This window comes from Lutra lutra, chromosome 5 (assembly GCF_902655055.1).
Source record: "Lutra lutra chromosome 5, mLutLut1.2, whole genome shotgun sequence".
NCBI lineage: Eukaryota > Metazoa > Chordata > Mammalia > Carnivora > Mustelidae > Lutra > Lutra lutra.
In genome coordinates this window covers 102922866-102943062 of record NC_062282.1, presented here as the reverse complement: position 1 = coordinate 102943062, position 20197 = coordinate 102922866, and the positions used below count along the sequence as shown (strand labels likewise).

The 20197-nt window shown below is 34.6% G+C and overlaps 1 protein-coding gene across 8 annotated transcripts in view; it reads right to left on the bottom strand.

Annotated features, from left to right (window-relative positions):
• Positions 1-474: 474 nt before the first annotated feature.
• POLK (DNA polymerase kappa) overlaps positions 475-20197 on the bottom strand; it is a 67944-nt gene continuing 48221 nt past the window's right edge. For all 8 annotated transcript variants that reach the window (XM_047729057.1, XM_047729055.1, XM_047729058.1 and 5 more), the window contains 9 exons: positions 19033-19272; positions 17696-17820; positions 16170-16336; positions 13329-13361; positions 8350-8446; positions 5993-6164; positions 2950-3906; positions 2082-2124; positions 475-1899 (listed from right to left, as the gene is read on the bottom strand). In XM_047729057.1, coding sequence (XP_047585013.1) covers positions 1815-1899; positions 2082-2124; positions 2950-3906; positions 5993-6164; positions 8350-8446; positions 13329-13361; positions 16170-16336; positions 17696-17820; positions 19033-19272 — 1919 coding nt within the window. In that variant the 3' untranslated portion in view covers positions 475-1814. The remainder of the gene's footprint in view (positions 1900-2081; positions 2125-2949; positions 3907-5992; positions 6165-8349; positions 8447-13328; positions 13362-16169; positions 16337-17695; positions 17821-19032; positions 19273-20197) is intronic.

Here is a 20197-nt window from a genome sequence, read left to right as displayed (position 1 = left end):
CTTGACCCCAGGACCCCAGGATCATAACCTGGGCCAAAGGCAGACCCTTAACTGCTTAACTGACTGAGCTACCCAGGCGCCCCACACAGGGTTTCTTTTCAAGAAGTTCATGATTCACCCACAATACCTCAATTCTCATGACACCTCCCTTCAGAGGATGAAGGCAACAAGGAGACAGGTCCTTGCTGTGAGAGCTATTTATCAGAGTCTACTTTCAGTGAGTTAGTCCCTGAAAGGTGGGTTCAGTGCTTGAAGGCAGGGCCACTGGCTGGCTTAGCAACTTGTCCATTATGTTGATTTTAGCATCATGCTTCTCACTGTCCTCAGGACAAGTCATGCTGTAGCTTGTAGGCACTAAGGAGTCATGTGGACAACCTGTCCCCCATTCCTTTGGAGAAATAATAGAAAAATACTGCTGACCACTTTCCCATTTATAAAGGTAGTAAATGTTGCCAGGTTTTAGTGTTTGTTTGTTTTGTTTTTTTTTTTTTTACTATATTACAAGCTACATGATGCAAGTCAGCATCTTTGTGAGTATCTTCCATACCTTCCCGGCTGGTTATTTTATTTTATTTTTTAAAATATTTTATTTATTTATTTGACAGAGAGAGAGATCACAAGTAGGCAGAGAGGAAGGCAGAGAGAGAGGGGGAAGCAGACTCCCTGCCAAGCAGAGAGCCTGATGCGGGGCTCAATTCCAGGACCCTGAGATCATGACCTAAGCCGAAGGCAGAGGCTTAACCCACTGAGCCACCCAGGCGCCCCTGGCTGGTTCTTTTAAGTGTTGGATTTGCTCAGCTATGACCATCAGTTTGTAAGTGGCATTTGCTTGGATGAATTCATCAGGCTTCTGCACCTGTTCTGCGAGTACCATATGGTCTAAGGGGTCCCTGGCCCAGTGGGTGTGGTAGGAGCTTACCAGGGCCAGGCCAGCGGGGTTTGAGGTGCACTCCACCAAGGCTCCTCCCCGACCTGTCGCCAGCTGAACTCTGGTGTTGGGGACCTCCTCCATCTGCCTCTGCTTTACAGCATCCTCCATGAAAACATCTGAAACCTCCCCTACCACTCTCCCCAATAAATTATAATATGAATGCTCATGAGGTATCTGAAGACACTACAACTTAAAATATGAATATACAAAATTGTAGCCGTTACTAAAACAGAGTAGTCCAGTACCAACAAAGTGGTTAACTGCTGAAAAGTTCTTTTTTTTTTTTTTTAAGATTTATTCTACTTATTTTAGAGAGAGAGAGCGTGTGCAGGAGAAGGGGCGGAGGGGGAGTGAGAAAATTCTCAAGCAGACTCCCCACTGAATGTGGAGCCCCACACAAGGCTCGATCTCAGAACCCTGAGATCATAATCTGAGCCAAAATCATAAGTCAGGTGCTTAACCTTAACTGACTAAGCCAGCCAGGTGCCCCAGTGCTGAAAAATTCTTATGCTAAACTAGGTTTGTGTGGACTTCTGAAAGCCCTTTTAAATATGTTTTTATATTCACTATAAAACATGATAAGGAAAAAAACCATTTTTTGAGTCCATCCTAATTTCTCATTTTAAAATTAGCTCTAACAGGACTGATTTCTGATTGATGTATAATAGAAGTGAAATTCTCATGGTTATCCAAAAGATGTTTACAAAAGTTAATTAGCACATATTCCAAATTCATATAAAAGAAATGTCATTTGGGGAGATTTATTGCACTTGCCTTTCACTACATGAATCTGTAAACTTAATGAAGAAGAAGAGATCCATTGATTATAAAATAAAAAGTTTCTTATTAAGAATAAAATGTTCAATGATAAAATGTTCAATGTTCATTTAAAAAATACATCAAGAGTGTGTCTGGGATTGTTTGGTTTTGTTTTCTTTGATGCTGAGTCCTTTGTCATCAATCCTGGCCTGGAATAGAAAAGAATACACAGTTAAAATGCAGGAAGATATTTGAAAAATGTTTTGCGAATCTTTGATTTTTTTAAAAATTTTACTTGATCTATAAGAGCAAATTTTACAACTCCTAAAAATTAAACCTCAAAATATAACAATTTTATAGCCAGCTCTATTAAAACTCAAATTAGCCATACCTTTTTGATTTTGTTGCAATCTTCTGCACTCTGCCTGAGTTATCTTTAGTGAAAGAAAAGTCAAGAAATGCCATAATGAACAACATGAAATTAAAAAGCTGTATAAAAATCTAAAAAGTTAAAGCTGATTGATTAGAGATAATAAAAAACTTTGTTAGTTCTACATAGTTCATATTTAGACACACCAAAAACTAACTTTATTGAATAATTTCTTTATAATTTACTTATTTTATGGTATTATACTTAATTTTATTTTTGCAGTTGGGCTAGAGTCAGACTACCAAAAAACAACTTAAAGAGGCTTTCTGGCTGGGTGATTATAGTTAATTTACCGCTGTGCTTCAGCAAAATTTCTCTGAAGGAATTTCTTTCCTTTTTTTTTTAAATTGAAGTATAGTTGACACACAATGTTATATTAGTTTAGGTGCACAACATAGTAATTGAACAAGTTTATATGTTATGCTGTGCTCACCACAAATGGAGCTACCGTCTGACACCACAGAGCACTATTTCAATACCATTGACTATATTCCCTAAGCTGTACCTTTTATCGCTGTGAGTTATTCATTCCAAGGGAATTTTGCCTTTGATTAGATTACTCGGCTCCCCTAAATGCCTGAGTTCGTTCCCTGCTAAATTAAGCCCAGAACAGTTTTGCCAAAATTTAAAATCTAATGGCTTCAGTTAATTCTAACCCATGCTAAGGTAACTGATATATCCCTAAATGGCAGCATACACAGTCTATCCCTTTAATAGTATGCATTTTAGATTTAATAACAATGTTAATTTTAATAAAACGTTCCTAGAAAATCGAGTTCTTTAAAATGACTGCAAACTCAAAAAAAAAAAAAAATGACTGCAAACTCACCAGTACTTTGGGCGCTTTCTCTGGGTTGGTTAGCTACACTAACTTTTTCCTTTCTCAGTTCCTGGATAATGCCTTTATTTAAACATACATCCACATGCACATTGAACAGGGTAAGATCCGAAGTCTTTTGCTCTAGGTTACAAACAGGACAAACTAGAGGTTGGTCTGTTATCTCTTCATGTAAATAAGACTTGGAGGATTCTTGCTGACTTAATGACCCAATATCTTCCAATGAAACAGTAGAGGAAGAATTGTGACACTGTGCGTCAATATTAAATGATTTGCTTGAAAGACTAGCACATTCCTCTTTGCTGTGCTTATCACTTAAGCCATCTATACTTTTTGCTTTACATGGGTTATCTTCAATCTCCACTAGCTCTACACAATTTACTGAACTGATTTCTGAATCCTTCTGGTGGGTTTCATAATCCTGCTTCCCATGGAGTGAGAATGAAGGATGTACATTTTCTTTCTTGTTAACTTCTGTAGAGGAAGCGTGTGAACATGAGAACACATTGGAGTTTTCACTGATCAAATGTCCATCAAGACATGCATCTATATGTTTATTAAAGGCTTCCAGACTGATGCTTCTTTGCTCCCTAAAGCAAATTGGGCAGGTAAATATCTGAGAGTTATTTGAATTCTCCGACGTTTCTAAATTCTCATTCATCTTCTTCTTTAAAACTTGAACTGAATATGATGTCTGTAAACTTGGTTTACCCAAAGCTTCACATTTAAATGTGTCTTGATGGCTCCATTTCCTTTCTGATCGCTTTTTATCAAAGAAACTCTTCTTATGAGATATTTCTAGAGGTTTTTGAAACTGATCTTTGTCAGTTTTCTCTAGCATATACCCAGTGGCTGACAGAGTTGGGTTTCCAGCCTGTAAGAAGCCAATAATGCTCCTTTGTTGGTGCTTCTTATCTTCTTCACTGGGAAAACCGGACAACCGTACACCTAAATTAAACCAACCACAATTACTTTCTTAATAAAGCCAATTCACTCATAATGCATAACAGTATTGTGACATATATACAAAAGGATGTTTAAAGAAAAATAATAAGCAATATGGCATATTTTCTGAATTAAAGTATACTTTCTCAAAATGGGTATTTCGCATGAAGTTTACCTTCCTTTATAAAACTGGATATCATAAATAGCATCTGTTTGGCAACGTTAGATAATAATTATATAACTAATATTTGACAGAAGATACCATTAAATACCAACTAACTGATTGGAGTCAACTTCATAGACTCTAGCTCTTTTTTCCCAATAGCCTTGTTTTTTAGAGCACTTTTAGGTTCACATCGAAAGTGAGCAGAAAGGTCAGAGTTCCTACATATCCTCTGCCCACACCATGCACAGCCTCCTCCAATCAATATCCTGCAGCAGAGTGATATGGTTGTTACAACTGATGAACCTATGTTGATATAACATTAACACTCAAAGTCCATAGATTACATTAGGGCTTATTCTTGGTGTTGTATATCCTATGGATTTTGACATGTTTAATGATATGTATCCATCATTATAGAATCATACAGAATAGTTTTTACTGTTCTAAAAATCCTTTGTGCTAATTCTATTCATCCCTTCCCTTCCACCTACCCTTGACATCCACTGATCTTTTCACTGTCTCCACAGTTTTGGTTTTTTTTTAAACATTTTATTTATTTATTTGACAGACAGAGATCACAAGTAGGCAGAGAGGCATGCAGAGAGAGGAAGGGAAGCAGGCTCCCCGCCGAGCAGAGAGCCCGATGCGGGGCTCGATCCCAGGACCCCGGGATCATGACCCGAGCCGAAGGTAGAAGCTTAACCCACTGAGCCACCCAGGCGTCCCAAGTCTCCGCAGTTTTGTCTTTTCTGGGATGTCATATAGTTCAAATCACACAGTATTTAACCTTTTCACATTGGCTTCTTTCACTTAATAAAATACATTTAAGGTTCGTCATTGTCTTTTCATGGCTTGATAGCTCATTTCTTTTACGCACTAAATGATATTCCATTGTCTGTCCCAGTTTCCAATCATCTACTACTGAAGGACATTTTGGTTATTTCCAAATTTTGGCAATTACGATTTAAGTTGTTATAAACATAGGCTCTTTAGCTCTTTCAATCAACATACTTTTTCAATCAATTTCACGTGTATGCTATGTTTCATATATGAAATTACAGCTAATGATCCACTCTTAGCAGTAAAGGTGGCATCTGGAGTGCTTATCCATGAGCATCCTCTCACGCAATTCACTTTAGAAACTTGTTTTGTGGGCGCCTGGGTGGCTCAGTGGGTTAAGCCGCTGCCTTCGGCTCAGGTCATGATCTCAGGATCCTGGGATCGAGTCCCACATCGGGCTCTCTGCTCAGCAGGGAGCCTGCTTCCCTCTCTCTCTCTGCCTGCCTCTCTGTCTACTTGTGATCTCTGTCAAATAAATAAATAAAATCTTAAAAAAAAAAAAAAGGAAAGAAACTTGTTTTGTTAATTTGTTTGTTCACCATGCAGTGGCTGCAGATACGGTTTTATATTGTTACAATTCCTTATCTGCAATTCTGAAATCTAAGGAGCTCTAAAAATTGTAACCAACAAATGGTAATTAATGACTGAATTGATGTGAGACTATTTAGAGTCTTTCTAACCTATTGTGAATATTTTCTTGTTTTGCTACAAAAATATTAATGTGTTCATCATTATCTGAGGTGGTGCCTCAGATACCAAAGGAGTACTACATAATGTACTCAATATGTACTGTATTTGTTTCCTAAAATCTGAAAGGTTGTAAATTTTGAAACATACCTATCCCCAAGGATTTCAGTAAGTAGGAAGGAAAAGATCAACTGTAATTGGTTCTTACAGGAATTAAATTAATGAGCATGGTTTCACTTATATCAGGTTCTAAGAACTAAGAAAAATGGCAGCATAGGTACAAACTCCTAAACAGGCTTAAGAAAAAAATGAAGGAGAGAGAGAGAGAGACTATTTCCTAAGTTGATTTCTTTGGGAAAATCTAGCAGATTTAAGGAAAAACAAGAAAAGGCATACCCATAAGTCTTAATCTCAAAGGATGTGGAAAATCAGCATCAATTTCTGTTCTTAGCAATTCTTTAGCAATAGCAAATATTTCTTCTGCAGTAGAAACAACAGATGAAACTGTAGATGCACGAGTTTTTACTTCAAAATTTACATTCTTCAGTTTAATGGTAACAGTTCTACCCTACAACCAACAGAATACATTATTATATACAGTTTTCTAACTTCTAGAAAAAAGTTATTTTGTACGTTAGAAAAAATTCAAAAACATGTCTTACATACACATAATATAGAAGTATAATCAATTATTTATGAAACATGGTAATGAAATCTGTCAAAAAGAATAAATGAAATATATAAGCAACCTAAAAAATCCCATTTTAGCCAATAATTATTACTTCCTACCCAAATGAATTTTTATAAAAGGACTTTTTATATAAAAAGCAACATTAACTGATCATTTTTCTTTTTACTAAATCTCTTTTAGATTTCAGTACCTAAAAAGAGAGGAAAAAAGCTTCTTAAAGGGGTCTCCATTGAAAGGGTCTTATAGACAGCTCACAGTTATTGTGTACCTACTATATGCCAGACACTATGCTAACTCATTTACCTGTAAGAACTCTCTTTACTGTTATTTCTTAATGGGTACAGAATTTCAGTTTGAGATAATGAAAAAGTTCTGGAGATTGATAGTGGTGATGGTTGCACCATATGAATGAACTTAATGCCACAGAAATGTAACTTAAAAATAGTTAAAATGGTAAATTCTATGTTACATATATTTTACTACCTCCTGGAAGTTCTGAGAGTGGGCTGACTAACTCACTTCCAAAGAATAGAATATAGAAAGGGAAAAATAGTAACTTCACAGAGGAGAAGCCTAGCAAACACTCACTTAATCAGGTGACAAATGTTACTACCCCTGGTGATACCTTGTGGCCATCCTATACCTTGAAAGGATGTAGTGAAGAGATTTCAACTCTGGTATTCTTTCTAAAAATCCATAACCCTGGTCTAATCATAAGAAAAACATCAGCCAAGCCTAGATGGAAAGATACCCTGCAGGATACCTGGCCAATAGTCCTTAAGACATGAAGGTCAAGAAAAGCAAGGAAATACTGAGAAACTGTTACAGATTAGAGGAGACAAGGAGACAAGACGACTAAATGCAGTGTGGTTCCCTGGACTGAATCCGGGAACAGAAAGAGGACATTAATGGAAAAACAGTAAAATCCAAACAATGTCTGGAGTTTTGTTAATAGCTATGAGCTAATTTTAGTTTCTTGGCTTGACAAAAGTACTATGACAATATGGCTAAAATAACATAAGATGTTAATAGTGTGGGAAACTGGGGATATCAGAACTCTCTATATTATCTATACTACTTTTCTGTATATATGAAATGATTCTAAAATTACAGGTTTATTAAAAAAAATTTAAATCAACTCTCTTTATACTTAAGGTATGATAGAGAAGGATTATAAGAAATATATAGGGGAGGGCAGTAGAAAAAAAAGAAATATATAGATATCCCATTCTAATAACTTCGTTGTTTTCTGTTTTTTATTTTTTGGGGATAACCTTTGAATACCTTTGTATTATACTTTGTAATAACTCCACCTCTGGTTTCAGAGTTTGGAAGATTACTAAATATGGATTGTTGTGAGTAAAGATTATAAAATAGAAATTTAAAACCTTCCAGGTTTTGTTTGCAATGTGTTAAACAACCTAGAATAAGGGCCTTGAAACCAAATGTTATTCTAGAAAATTACTGTCTACCTGAGAAAAACTGTAAAGGAGGGTTGGAAAGATATTTATACAAAGTAAATATAGTTCCAGAGAAATCCTTACCTTTGCTGTATTCTCTAATGTCAATATAACTCTGATTTTGAACTTACTCAAATGTACTCCAAATTCTGGAATTATACTGGAGCCAGCCCACTGTTGTAAGTTGCTTCTTCATCTAATCATCTTATTATAGGCCTCAATTACAGGTCAGAATCAAATTTGTCTCTATTGGGGATGAGAATAATCCTTTCTAATGCGTCTCAATTTGTACTCAAATGTAAAACCCAACTCTTCCTTTAAGGTATCATTTTACTATTAAAATTTTTTTAAACCAGGGGCACCTGGGTGGTTCAGATGGGTAAGTGCCTGCCTTTGGCTCAGGTCATGATCTCCCAGTTCTGAGATCCAGCCCCACATCCCGTTCCTCGCTCACAAAGGAGTCTGTTTCTCCCTCTGCCTCTCCCCACTCATGCTTGCTTGCTCTCTCTCTCTCTTTCTCTCTGTCTCAAATGAATAAATAACATCTTTAAAGAAGTTTTGCTTTTTTTGTAAACTAAGAAGACCACATCAAAATAAAGTACCTTTAGTCCTTCTTTCTGCAGATCTTGAGCAAGTTCACTGCAAAGTTCCTGGCACAAGCTATATTGTTCCTCTGCTTTACTTATTTCATTGAATGTCCTAGAAAGACAAAAATGATTTTGGTGCACAGAGTAAACTATAATCCAGGATAATTAAGGAGTGATAAAGTATGTTTAAATAGCTTAGCATCAAGTTATATTTTCTGCAGTACAAAATAAAATTTTCAGATGAACTAAAATATAATTAAGGGAAAATGTCTAAAATCTATGTAAATAATGGAAGATCATTTGTAGTTAAACTGATTACCAAAGGTACATTTGCTTTATCTATAATATTTTTTAAAAAGTTGATTAAAGTCTGACATATCATATCAATAAGAGAAAGTATAAAAATCATATGATCACTTCAATAGATGCAGAAAAAGCATTTCACAAAGTATAACAACCACTTATGATAAAAACCCCAACAAAATAGGTTTAGAGGAAACATATCTCAACATAATAAAGGCCTTACATGAAGAACCCACAGCTAACATCACTCTCAATGGGGAAAAACTGACAGCCTTTCCTTTAAGGTCAGGAACAAGATAAGGATGTCCACTCTCACCACTTTTATTCAATACAGTATTAGAAGTCCTAGCCACAGCAATTAGACAACGTAAAGAAATTAAAGGCCTCCAAATTGGTAAGGAAGAAGTAAAACTTACACTATTAGACATGATATCATCTATAGAAAACTGAAGATTCCACCAAAAAACTACTAGAACTGATAAATGAGTTCAGTAAGGTCACAGGGTACAAAATCAATGTATAGAAATCCACTGCACTTCCATACACTAATTATGAAACAGCAGAAAGAGAAATTAAGAAAATAATCCCATTTGCAATTGCACCAAAAACAATAAAATACCTAGGAATAAACGTAACCAAAGAAGTGAAAGACCTGTACTCTGAAAACTATACAATATTGATAAAAGAAATTAAGATGACACAAATGGAAAGACATTCCATGCTCATGTTTAGAAGAACAAATATTGTTAAAATCCCTACACCACCCAAAGCAATCTACAGATTAAATGCAATCTCTATCAAAATTCCAGCAGCACTCTTAACTATAAGGAACAAACTGAGGTTTGCTGGGTTTGGGGAGGGTAATTGGGTGATTGACATTAAGGAGGACACTGATGTAATGTACACTGGGTGTTATATGCTAATGGTGAATCATTAAATACTACCCCTGAAACTAATATGCTATATGTTAACTAATTTGAATTTAAATAAAAATCTAAAAAAAAATAGCAAGAGCATTTTTTGCAGAACTAGAAAAAACAAACCTAAAATTTGTATGAAACCACAAAAGGCTCAAAATAGCCATAGTAATCTTCAAAAAGCAAAGCAAAGCTGGAGTTATACTACAAAGCTATAGTAATCAAAACAGTATGGTAGTAGCACAAAAATAAGCAACAGATCAATGCAACAGAACAGAAAGCCAGAAATATACCCACAATTATATGGCCAATTAGTCTTCAACAAAGGAAGCAAGAAGATGCAATGGGAAAAAGATAGTCTCTTCAACAAACGGTATTGGGAAAATTGGACAGCTACATGCAAAAGAACATATTGTTACACCATACACAAAAAGAAACTCCAAATGGTTTAAGGACCTAATGTGAGACCTGAAAACATAAAAATCCTAGAAGAGAGCACAGACAGTAATTTCTCTGACATCATTCAGAACAACATCTTTCTAGATATGTCTCCCAAGGCAATGGAAACAAAAGCAAAAAATAAACTATTGGGACTACATCAAAATAAAAAGCCTTTGCTCAGCAAAGGAAACAACCAACAAAACCAAAAGACACCCTATGGAATAAGAGAAGATATTTGCAAATAATATGTCTGGTAAAGGGTTAGTGACCAAAATATATAAAGAATGAGACAACTCAACACACGCACACAAAATAATCCAATTAAAAAATAGGCAGAAGACGTGGACAGACATTTCTCCAAAAAAGACTTACAGATGGCTAACATACAAATGAAAAGATGCTTAACATCACTCATCAGGGAAATGCGAATCAAAATCATAACAAAATATCACCTCATGCCTATCAGAATGGCTAAAATCAAAGACTCAAGAAACAAGTGTTAGCAAGGATGTGGAGAAAAAGGAACCCTCCTGCCTCCTGTGCTGTTTGTGGGGATGCAAACTGGTGTGGCCACTCTGGAAAACAGTATGGAGGTTCCTCAAAAAATTAAAAATAGAACTATCCTACGATCCAGTAATCACACTACTGGGTACTTACCCAAAGAATTTGAAAACATCAATTTTAAGGGATATATGCACCCTAATGTTTATTGCAGCATTATCTGCAATAGCCAAATTATGGAAGCAGCCCAAGTGTCCATCAACTGAGGAATGGATAAAGAAGATGTGGTATATAAATATATATATATACATAATATTACTTGGCCATTAAAAAAAAGAAAGAAGGGACGCCTGGGTGGCTCAGTTGGTTGGACGACTGCCTTCGGCTCAGGTCATGATCCCGGAGTCCCGGGATCGAGTCCCGCATCGGGCTCCCAGGTCCACGGGGAGTCTGCTTCTCCCTCTGACTTTCTCCTCGCTCATGCTCTCTCTCACTGCCTTTCTCTCAATAAATAAATAAATAAATAAATAAATAAGAAAGAAATCTTGCCATTTGCAAAGACATGGAGGGATCTAGAGAGTATAATGCTAAGCAAAATAAGTCAGACAGAAAAAACCAAATACCATGATTTCACTCATACGTGGAATTTAAGAAACAAAACAAAGGAAAAGAAAAGAGAAAACAACAAAAACAGACTCTTAACTACAGAGAACAAACAGATGGTTACCAGAGGGGAGGTAGGTAGGGGAACAGGTGAATAGGTGGTGGAGACTGAGAGTACACTTATCTTGAAGAGCACCGACTAATATATGGAACTGCAGAATCACTATATTGTGTACCCGAAACTAATATAACACTGTACCTTAACTACACTGGAAATTTTTAAGAAGCTGATTAAAATCACCAACGGATAATGATAATGCCCTCAGAACTTAAAATACATTATGGTATATGTGTATATAGACTGCTATAGAGGGTTAGCTTAAGAAAGTATATATGAGAATATTATTCTAATTATTGTACATATATTTTTTGGAATAGAAGTATCTTCAAGTAGATGTAAGGGGATGGTTACTGGCATCTACATAGAGCCGTCTAGTAGACAAGCGGAAATGGAGGGCTGGTAAGATTAAACGTAGAAATTTGAATTCATCTGCACAAGAGTGTTGAAAAAAGGCAAGAGGTCATATTAACATAAAAGAGGAAGATGATCTCTCTTTGGCATAAAAAATCCTGAGCATAAGACTATTCAGTGAAAAGTCCCCCTTCTAACTCTAACCCCAGCTACCCAGTTCTCCTCCAACCAATGTTTCCAGCTTCCTATTCATTTAAATTTCTCCAGAATATTCTTTGTATAAGCAAATAAGCAAATATTTCCCCTGTACTTTTTTACATAAACTGAAGAATATTAGATACATTGTTTAGAACCTTTTCTCAATTCATCCTGGTGAGAGTTCCTTATGAATATATAATTCCCTCATTTTTATACAACAGCCTAATATTCTAATTTAAAGATGTAAGGTCACTTAACCAATCCTCTGTTTTTGGATATTTACTTAAATACTTTCTATCTTTTGTTATCATGAAAAAAATAACAAGTAACCTTATATCCTTGTAAAATGACATTGATTACATGTGTGAAATGAATTCCTAGAAAAAGAGCTGTGGGATCAAAGTGCATGTGTGTCTGTGAGTTTAACAGACATTGCCAAAATGCTTGCCCCTTGTGGTGGGCAAAATAATGGCCCCCAAAGATGTCCAAATCCTAATATCCTGGAACCCAGTACGTTACATGATATAAGTGACTTTGCAGATATGATTAAGTTAAGATGGAGAGATTAGCCTGAACTTTCCAGGTGGGTCCAATATAATCCCAAGGGTCCTTCTAAGAAGATAGGAGGGTAAGAATCAGAGACAGACAAGATGCTAGGCTTGAAATGGAACATGGGGCCATCAGTCAAAGAATATAAGCAGCCTCTAAAAGCTTTTGGTAAGAAAATGGATGTGTCCTTGGAGACTTTAGAAGGCTTACAACTCTGCCAAGACCTTAATTTTAGGACTCCTGATTCAGAACTGTAAAAGAATAAATTTGTGTTGTCTTAAGCCACTAAATCTGTGGTAATATGTTACAGGACCAATAAAAAACTAGTATACTTCCTCTAGGTTTATAGCTATTTCACTCTCATAGTCTGTCCAATAGAGCATCTCTGCCAACCCATTAGTGAAAAAGGCTATCTTGAGAACCTTCATCTGTATTTTTTTAATTATAAAAAAGACTGGGAATATTTGCAATGTTTCAAGAGGCATCTGTACTCCTTCCTTATTAACTAATTAGATCTACTGGTATATATTTCTGAAAATAATAAAATCTCATCAAGATTTCATTTATCTTCCAAACAAGATTGTAAACCACTGGACTATGTCCTCTCTAAGCTCAATAGCTTACTATTTGACCCCTATGTGCATTCACCAACACTTTAAAAGTTTCAAGAAGAATTTCCAAGGTCCCTTCTTAAATTTCTCAAATAACTACTCAGTAAATTTTCTCACAAACAGGGCTAGAAATTAAGATTTAGAATCCTAAGATGATTGGTTTTCATTTAATAGGAAGAAACCAACATTAGAAATAAATAACTATAGTTAATTTTTTTTTCCATGGAGAGCATAGCAAGCAAAGATAATAAAACATTAAACTGGGATATTTAATTTAGTGACATCAACTTCTGAAAAATGTCATTTAGTTTGCAGACAGATTTTTCTATTTCAGTGATATTTTGCTAAAAATTAAAAGTTAAAAATAATATGAATTATGAGTTATGAACAAAACATTACCTCTCAACGCTCATGCTTTTCCTTTCTCCATCCCTTGAAATGAAAAAGAAAAAAAAAAGATTTTCTTTGCTTTTTCAAAGAAAACTCAGTTCTTTTTAGTCAACCAAAAGGATTTAACATATCAATTACAATTTAAAGATTTTTTTAATGTTTTTGGTTAAAATTCATACATCATGAAGAACAGTGAGTTTTTAAAATCTCAAAATAAAACTATCAACAAAAAATACAGATGCTAATATCATTGTATGTATAATGGATCAAGTCTATATCTATCATAGAGAAAAAATTTACAATAGGTTGATATTATAAACTGGTTCTACTAAAAGTGTGAATATAAAAACCCTGGCTTATAAAAGCCAGTAAGAGTTAGTAGTGTAATGCCTTGCCGTTATATGATCTGATTAAATATCAATTATCTAGTTTTTTACGTGGTATATTAACTGTGCTCTCCTATAGCTATTTATTATTCATTTATACCACTCTATTGAACCTCAGTTAGAATTTGGACACAGAAATAGGATGGTGATTGGAATCTGAGTCATCTAGTTTGGTTGAATTCTAGCTGTTCCGATAGAAGTAGTTGAAACTAAAAAGCTGAAATGACATGTAGATTATTCATTTTCCACATATTCAACGAACCTATTAGGAGTAAAGTACTATTCTAGGCACTGGGTATACAGTTATGATCAAATCAGACCAAGTTCTTATCCTTAAGAAACTTATATCTTACTGGAAGGAGACAAATAAAGAAATATAGAAGTAAATCTGGAGTATGTCAGAAGGTAAGAAGAATTAAGGATTAAAAAATAAAGCAGAAGAAGGGAATAGAGAATGTACATAGAAGGGAAAGGAGGAAAAAAAAAGAAGGGAAAGGAGGTTTGCTATTTTACATTATTAAAAATTACCTATGAATTTCACTTCAAAGGATTACTGGCATCTTTGAATACCACAGATTAATATATGTTATGTTATATCAAGAACTATATTGTTTTCAACCACTATGTAAATAAAAAAGAGGATAATCCTTGGATTAAAGAAAAAAGTTTTATTTCCCATTACCTCCAAATACTAGATTATTTACAGTAGTGTGATTTCCTTCTCTGATCTTATCATTACTGTCACTCAAGATCAAAATCAGCTAACTATGGGCTTAAAAATGGGGAACATGGGGGCACCTGGGTGGCTCAGTTTGTTAATCATCTGCCTTCAGCTCAGGTCCTGATCCTGGGGTCCTGGGAGAGCCTCCCATATGGGACTGCCTGCTCAGCAGGGAGCCTGCTTCTCCCTCTCCCTCTGTTACTCCTCTGCTTGTGCTCTTTTGTCAAATAAATAAAATCCTTAAAAAAACAAACAAACAAAAGGGATGAGGAGCATGGACAGATGAGAAAAGCGGTACCTGCAATCTCTGTAAGATTTAGCACCTTTAATTATTTTAACTTATTTCATTTGCCTCCTCTGTAATCTTCCTGCTTTCCTTTAGTTTAAGTATGTGAAGGAATTATTTTGGGGGCAGACTGACAGGATGATGATAAAATTATAAAAATAGTGCCCCATGTTAATTCCCATTCTTCTTAAAAATTCCTTTCTTGGGGCATCTGGGTGGCTCAGTGGGTTGGGCCCCTGCTTTTGGCTCAGATCATAATCTCAGGGTCCTGGGATTGAGCCCCGAGATGGGTTCTCTGCTCAGCAGGGAGCCTGCTTCTCCCTCTCTGCCTACTTGTGCTCTCTCTCTCTCTCTCTCTCTCTGTCAAATGAATAAGTAAAATCTTAAAAAAAAAATTCCTTTCTTTTCATCCACTCCTACAGTGTACCCTTCTAACTCTAGGACATTTCTTTTTAAGACTGAAATGAAAGAGTGGCAAGGAAGAATCACAGGACCTCTCTTGCTGTTTCCTCTTCTACATATTTACATGGCTGGCCCCTTCAGGTCCCTGCATCTGGATTATGGTTGCCAACACCCACTCTTACTCCCCAAGGCATGTTCTAGTCCCTAACTCTGCCTTACTTTCTTCATTTGTTTATTTGGTTACTTTGTATTTGCCACACTATTCTGCAAAGTCCATGAAGACAAGATTTTGTCTTATTTTCTACTGTTCTTCCCAGTGCCTAGAACAGTAACTAATGAAGTAAGTACTCACTACTGAATGAATCAATCATTTACAAGTCAGGAAAAAGAAAAGAAATAAAACTTGTTTTATTTATTAAAGAAAAGAAATGAACTTGTTAGGTCATGAAGGCTCTCAAAGAATCATTAAATTTCCTCACTTATGGGGTAAATTCTGGAATATGAGTCACCTTTCTTTCCTCAACAATCAGACCATTAGTCTTATGTTCTGAACAAAAACAAGGCAGGTACAGAAAAGAAAGTACTCATCATTCTTCTTATCTATCTAACCAATTGCTGTAGCCAACAGCCAAAGAGTGATTCTTTGTTCTTCTTTTCCTTTCCTCCCACCTGAAATCTTTTGACTCTAATTCAAAAATTATATTCCAGAATGAATGAGACTAAAAAAAATTTTAAAGCATGTTATCCTATAAAGATGTCTAGGTGGCACTGTCAGTTGAGCATCTGATCATGGTTTCAGCTCAGGTCATGATCTCAGGGTCCTGGGAGCAAGCCCTGCATTAGACTCTGTACTCTGCGGAGTCTGCTTAAGATTCTCTCTCTCCCTCTCCTTCTGCCCCTCCTGCTCTCTCTCTCTTTCTGGAATAAATAAATAAATCTTTAAAAAGAAATAAAGAAAAAAAAACATGTTATCCTATAGCCTCCATATCAATGGTTAAAATTGTTATTTCAGCAAATGATAAGGAAAAAAACAGAATGACTACACATATAGGTACCTTGTCAGGTGTGTTGAACCTAGACCCAGGGAAATATGAAGGAAATGATGCCAAGATGTTTCAGAGAAAAGAAGAGAAAGCAATGCCCTCTGTTGGTAGAGTTCTGTACAAGTAATAATTCCAAGCGCCTTTAACATTTTCTCTGTAACTTTTCCTATTCCAGAAACCTAGAAAAGAGTTAATATTTATTATTAATACAGTTTTACATTAAGGCAAGAAAAGATATTTAATCTCATTATACCTTTTATAACCAATAAAAGGTATGAATAATGTGACCATCCTCACAAGTCATGCAAGAAAACTACTTTACTTCTCGGTACATCTCCTAAACTAGTGTTGCATGGAAATTTAAAATTTAAAATTACACAAAATTTTAAAAAGCATTAAAGAGGCACCTAGGTGGCTTGGTCAGTTAAGCATCTGCCTTCAGCACAGGTCATGATCTCAGAGTCCCGGGCTCGAGTCCCACATCTGGCTCCCAGCCAGCAGGGAGCCTGCTTCCCCCTCTCCTTCTGCCCTCCCCCACTCATGCTCTCTTTCTCTCTCAAATAAATAAATAAAATGTTTTTTTTAAAGCATTAAAAAAAGAGTTCTATGGTCATAGAAACTTGGAAAATGGTTGAATAAGCAAATCTAAAATAAATTTTTTACTGCAAAACTTATGAATCTTTAATATAACATTATCTGTTATTACCCACTAAGGCTGGTATGTTCCAAAGTTCTTTGACCCCAGAACCTTTTTCAATGGCATAGTTATTCATATCTTGAAAAACACAATGGAAAACCCTGCTTTATAGCTACATCTTACATACTCTAAACTATTCAGTAATCATACATTATATCCTCTGATATGGCCTTTCTTCTGGGCATTGAAAGATGTGTCTTTAAATTCACTCCTGTATGTAATGTGAGAAAATCAGGCCCCAGAAAATCAATTATTGTTTTTTAAAAAAGCCTATATGCAGAAAAATCTAAAAGCTGTAAAAAATAATAAAACACACCCTTTTTATAAAAAACCCCTGAGGCATCGCTTTACCATTTTAAAGACAGTAATGTATTTTGGGGGTTTTGGGGGAGGGGGTCAAAAACAATTAAATTTCCAAATCTCTTTTAAGTCTCATACCTATTAATCTGATGGCAATTTAGACTTTAGAATCAAGAGAGTATATTAGGTTACAGCTGAAGGACCCTTACAAGTGTTCTTCTAATTTCTGTTCTTCTTGGCAGAGGTACACTTAAAAGTCTTTCATTTACTACTTTCTTAAAAGTTTTTGGCAAACAAACTTCCTAAACCTCAATTTAAGGGTTTCATAGAAAGATTTCTTCAAATCCAAATTCAATCATCCATTATACTTCCTGCTTGTTACCAACTGTTCTAAAACTTTTCAGCAAAGAATGATTACTATCATCCTAAGTAGTTCCTCTTCAGAATATATATATTTATGTTAATAAATATAGTTTATATTTAAATATAACTAAAATTATATTTTATATAAATAAAATAGAAATTTTATACAAAATCTCACCTTTCTAATAGGTAAGTCCTTGATGAAGTCCATCACAGCTTGTCTGCTGGGGAGAATTTGGTATTGTCCATTTGGTTTATTCTTATCACTGCATACTTTTGCTAACATTGAATTTGGGGCAATTCCTTAAAAGAAGAACATTCTGATGACTCAAAGAAGGTGACATGTATCATTTTAAAATATGAGAGGACAATACAGAAATAGTGAATGTAGAAAGTCCAAAATGATGACAAATGACACTTTAAAAATAACATCTGAAAACTACCTATCTCCCCAGGGCTCGATATGATTTTAGGAAAAGGAATTGTATTAGTCACTGTGGCAGCAGAAATGAAGAATATTTAAATCTCCATGGAGTTTTAAAGTCTAAGAGTAATTTCAGTGTTTATTTAAGTAATATTATTAGTTTACAGACCATCTTTAGTTGTAATACAGGGTTGATTTATAGAAAAGATCCAGAATATAATTTAGGGTGGATGTTCACTCTTTGAAAGGTCTTTTGTATAGATTACCCAAGTAAAGAAAAAAAAAAAAAAATCAAAGATTCCAGGTTACATTATATTTAAAACAATGATAATAAAATGTATGCACTGTTTTTATTATGCTTATTATGTTTTTATTAAAGCAAATTAATACTTTTCAGAAAGCTGTTTTGAAAATTTCTAAGAGACCTAATCATTAAGATAACTTGAAATAGGTATATTCAAATATGATCATTAAATGATTCATTTCAATTTTTATACACATCCTACTAAAATTTGTTACTTATTCTCACACTTTGGCAAAGAAAAAAAAGATTAATCTAATCTTAGTATATGTGCTGCCGAAGCGAGCACAAGATTAATCTAATCTTAATGATAATTTAGGGTCCTCATGATGAATATCAGTTTCTCTGCTAAGACAGAGTGATACCTTCATGGGTTACTGACATTTGTAAAGCTCTTTTCCCCTTCACCAGCTAGTCCTAGATTGCTATGTTGCTAGTCAGGGCTTCTGCAGGGTCTCTCCTGTAATCTTGGACAGGGTTGAAAAACTTCAAAGGGAAAACTAATAAAGTATTATGTACTAAGCCAATTAAAATGTATTGTATGCTTTAAAAAGGATAGCTACATGAGATTTATGATAGTTGTTTTCTTTGGGCTCATAGGCTTTTCTGCTTAATTCCAATTTACCTGTAGCTTCATAGAACTCTGAATAGGTAAAGTCATTAGAAGTTGAATCAAAAAGGATAAGAAAACATTCTTATAAGCTTCATAGTGAGGAAGAACTAATATTACACTTGAATTAGCCAGTCTGAAAATTTTAACTATGGTAGCCACCAAATCAGTTTCAAGTACCTGCACTGGCTGTCAGTGTTGTTTTTTGCTCAATTCTGAAACGAATTTCCTTTACTACTTCCTCAGCTGATGTTCCAAAAACAATCGAATTTTGGAGTAGTTGAGGATTATTCTGTTCTTCAGAGTTCACTTGTAAAGGATTTCCTTGGGGCTGCAAATCAGGAGGACTATCATCAAAAAGTAGTGGAGAGATGGAACGTTCATGCTCACTCAGTTTATTAGTTTCTTTTCCTGGTTTCTCTAAATTATAAACAGAAACAGTAATTATCGTCATTTAAAGAAATATATTTCATCATTGAGGTTTCCCTACCTTCTTTCTAAAGACAAAACTAAATCTAGTTTAGTTTTGTTTCTAAGGACCAAGATCAGAAATGTTATTTATATTTCTTTGTTTAACAAAGAAAATACTGATTCTGAGTTTTTCTTAAAAGGAATATTATCTGTTTCATAGTATACATTTGAAGAGGTAATATCCTATGTAAAAATTATGAATTTGTGTATCTTACCTAAATTAACTGAAACCTAGAATTGGGCCTAGGGTCACACTACTTTTTTATTTAAAAACAAAGAAAGAAAGCTTTTCTTTTCCTTTACCCATTAAATTAGAATTTAGGAATGAGGAAAAAGGCATTAAGCCATAAATAATAATTACGCCTGAGAATTAAGTTTTGTTTTTAGAGGGAAAAGAACTTTAAATTTTCTTCATTCATGAAAGAAACTTTTCAGATGTTAAAATACTCTATCTTCTTTTAAAAATGCTTATTTTGATTTTCACTTGCTTACATATAAAGTATCACTTTTACTGAAGGCACATTTAAATAAATAGTAATTATTTCTGTAAGTTACACTTCTATAAATATACAAACTCTTAAGGTCTAATCAGATTAACTATAATAATATCAGTAGGCTACAACCTAATATTACTATTAAAAAGTAAAGTAAAAATACTAATCTGGTTTTTACCTCATTTTATTTGCACTTTTCACAACTAGACTGTAAAATATATTTAAATCTATACCAATACTAAAAATGTCCTCATGAACAAATCCATTAATGATTACTTTCTGGGCTTAATGGAAGAGAAATGCAATTTAAATGTATTTATAAAAATTAAGATTAACAACAGAACTTTCTGATCTCATTTCATAATTTTATTACATATAAA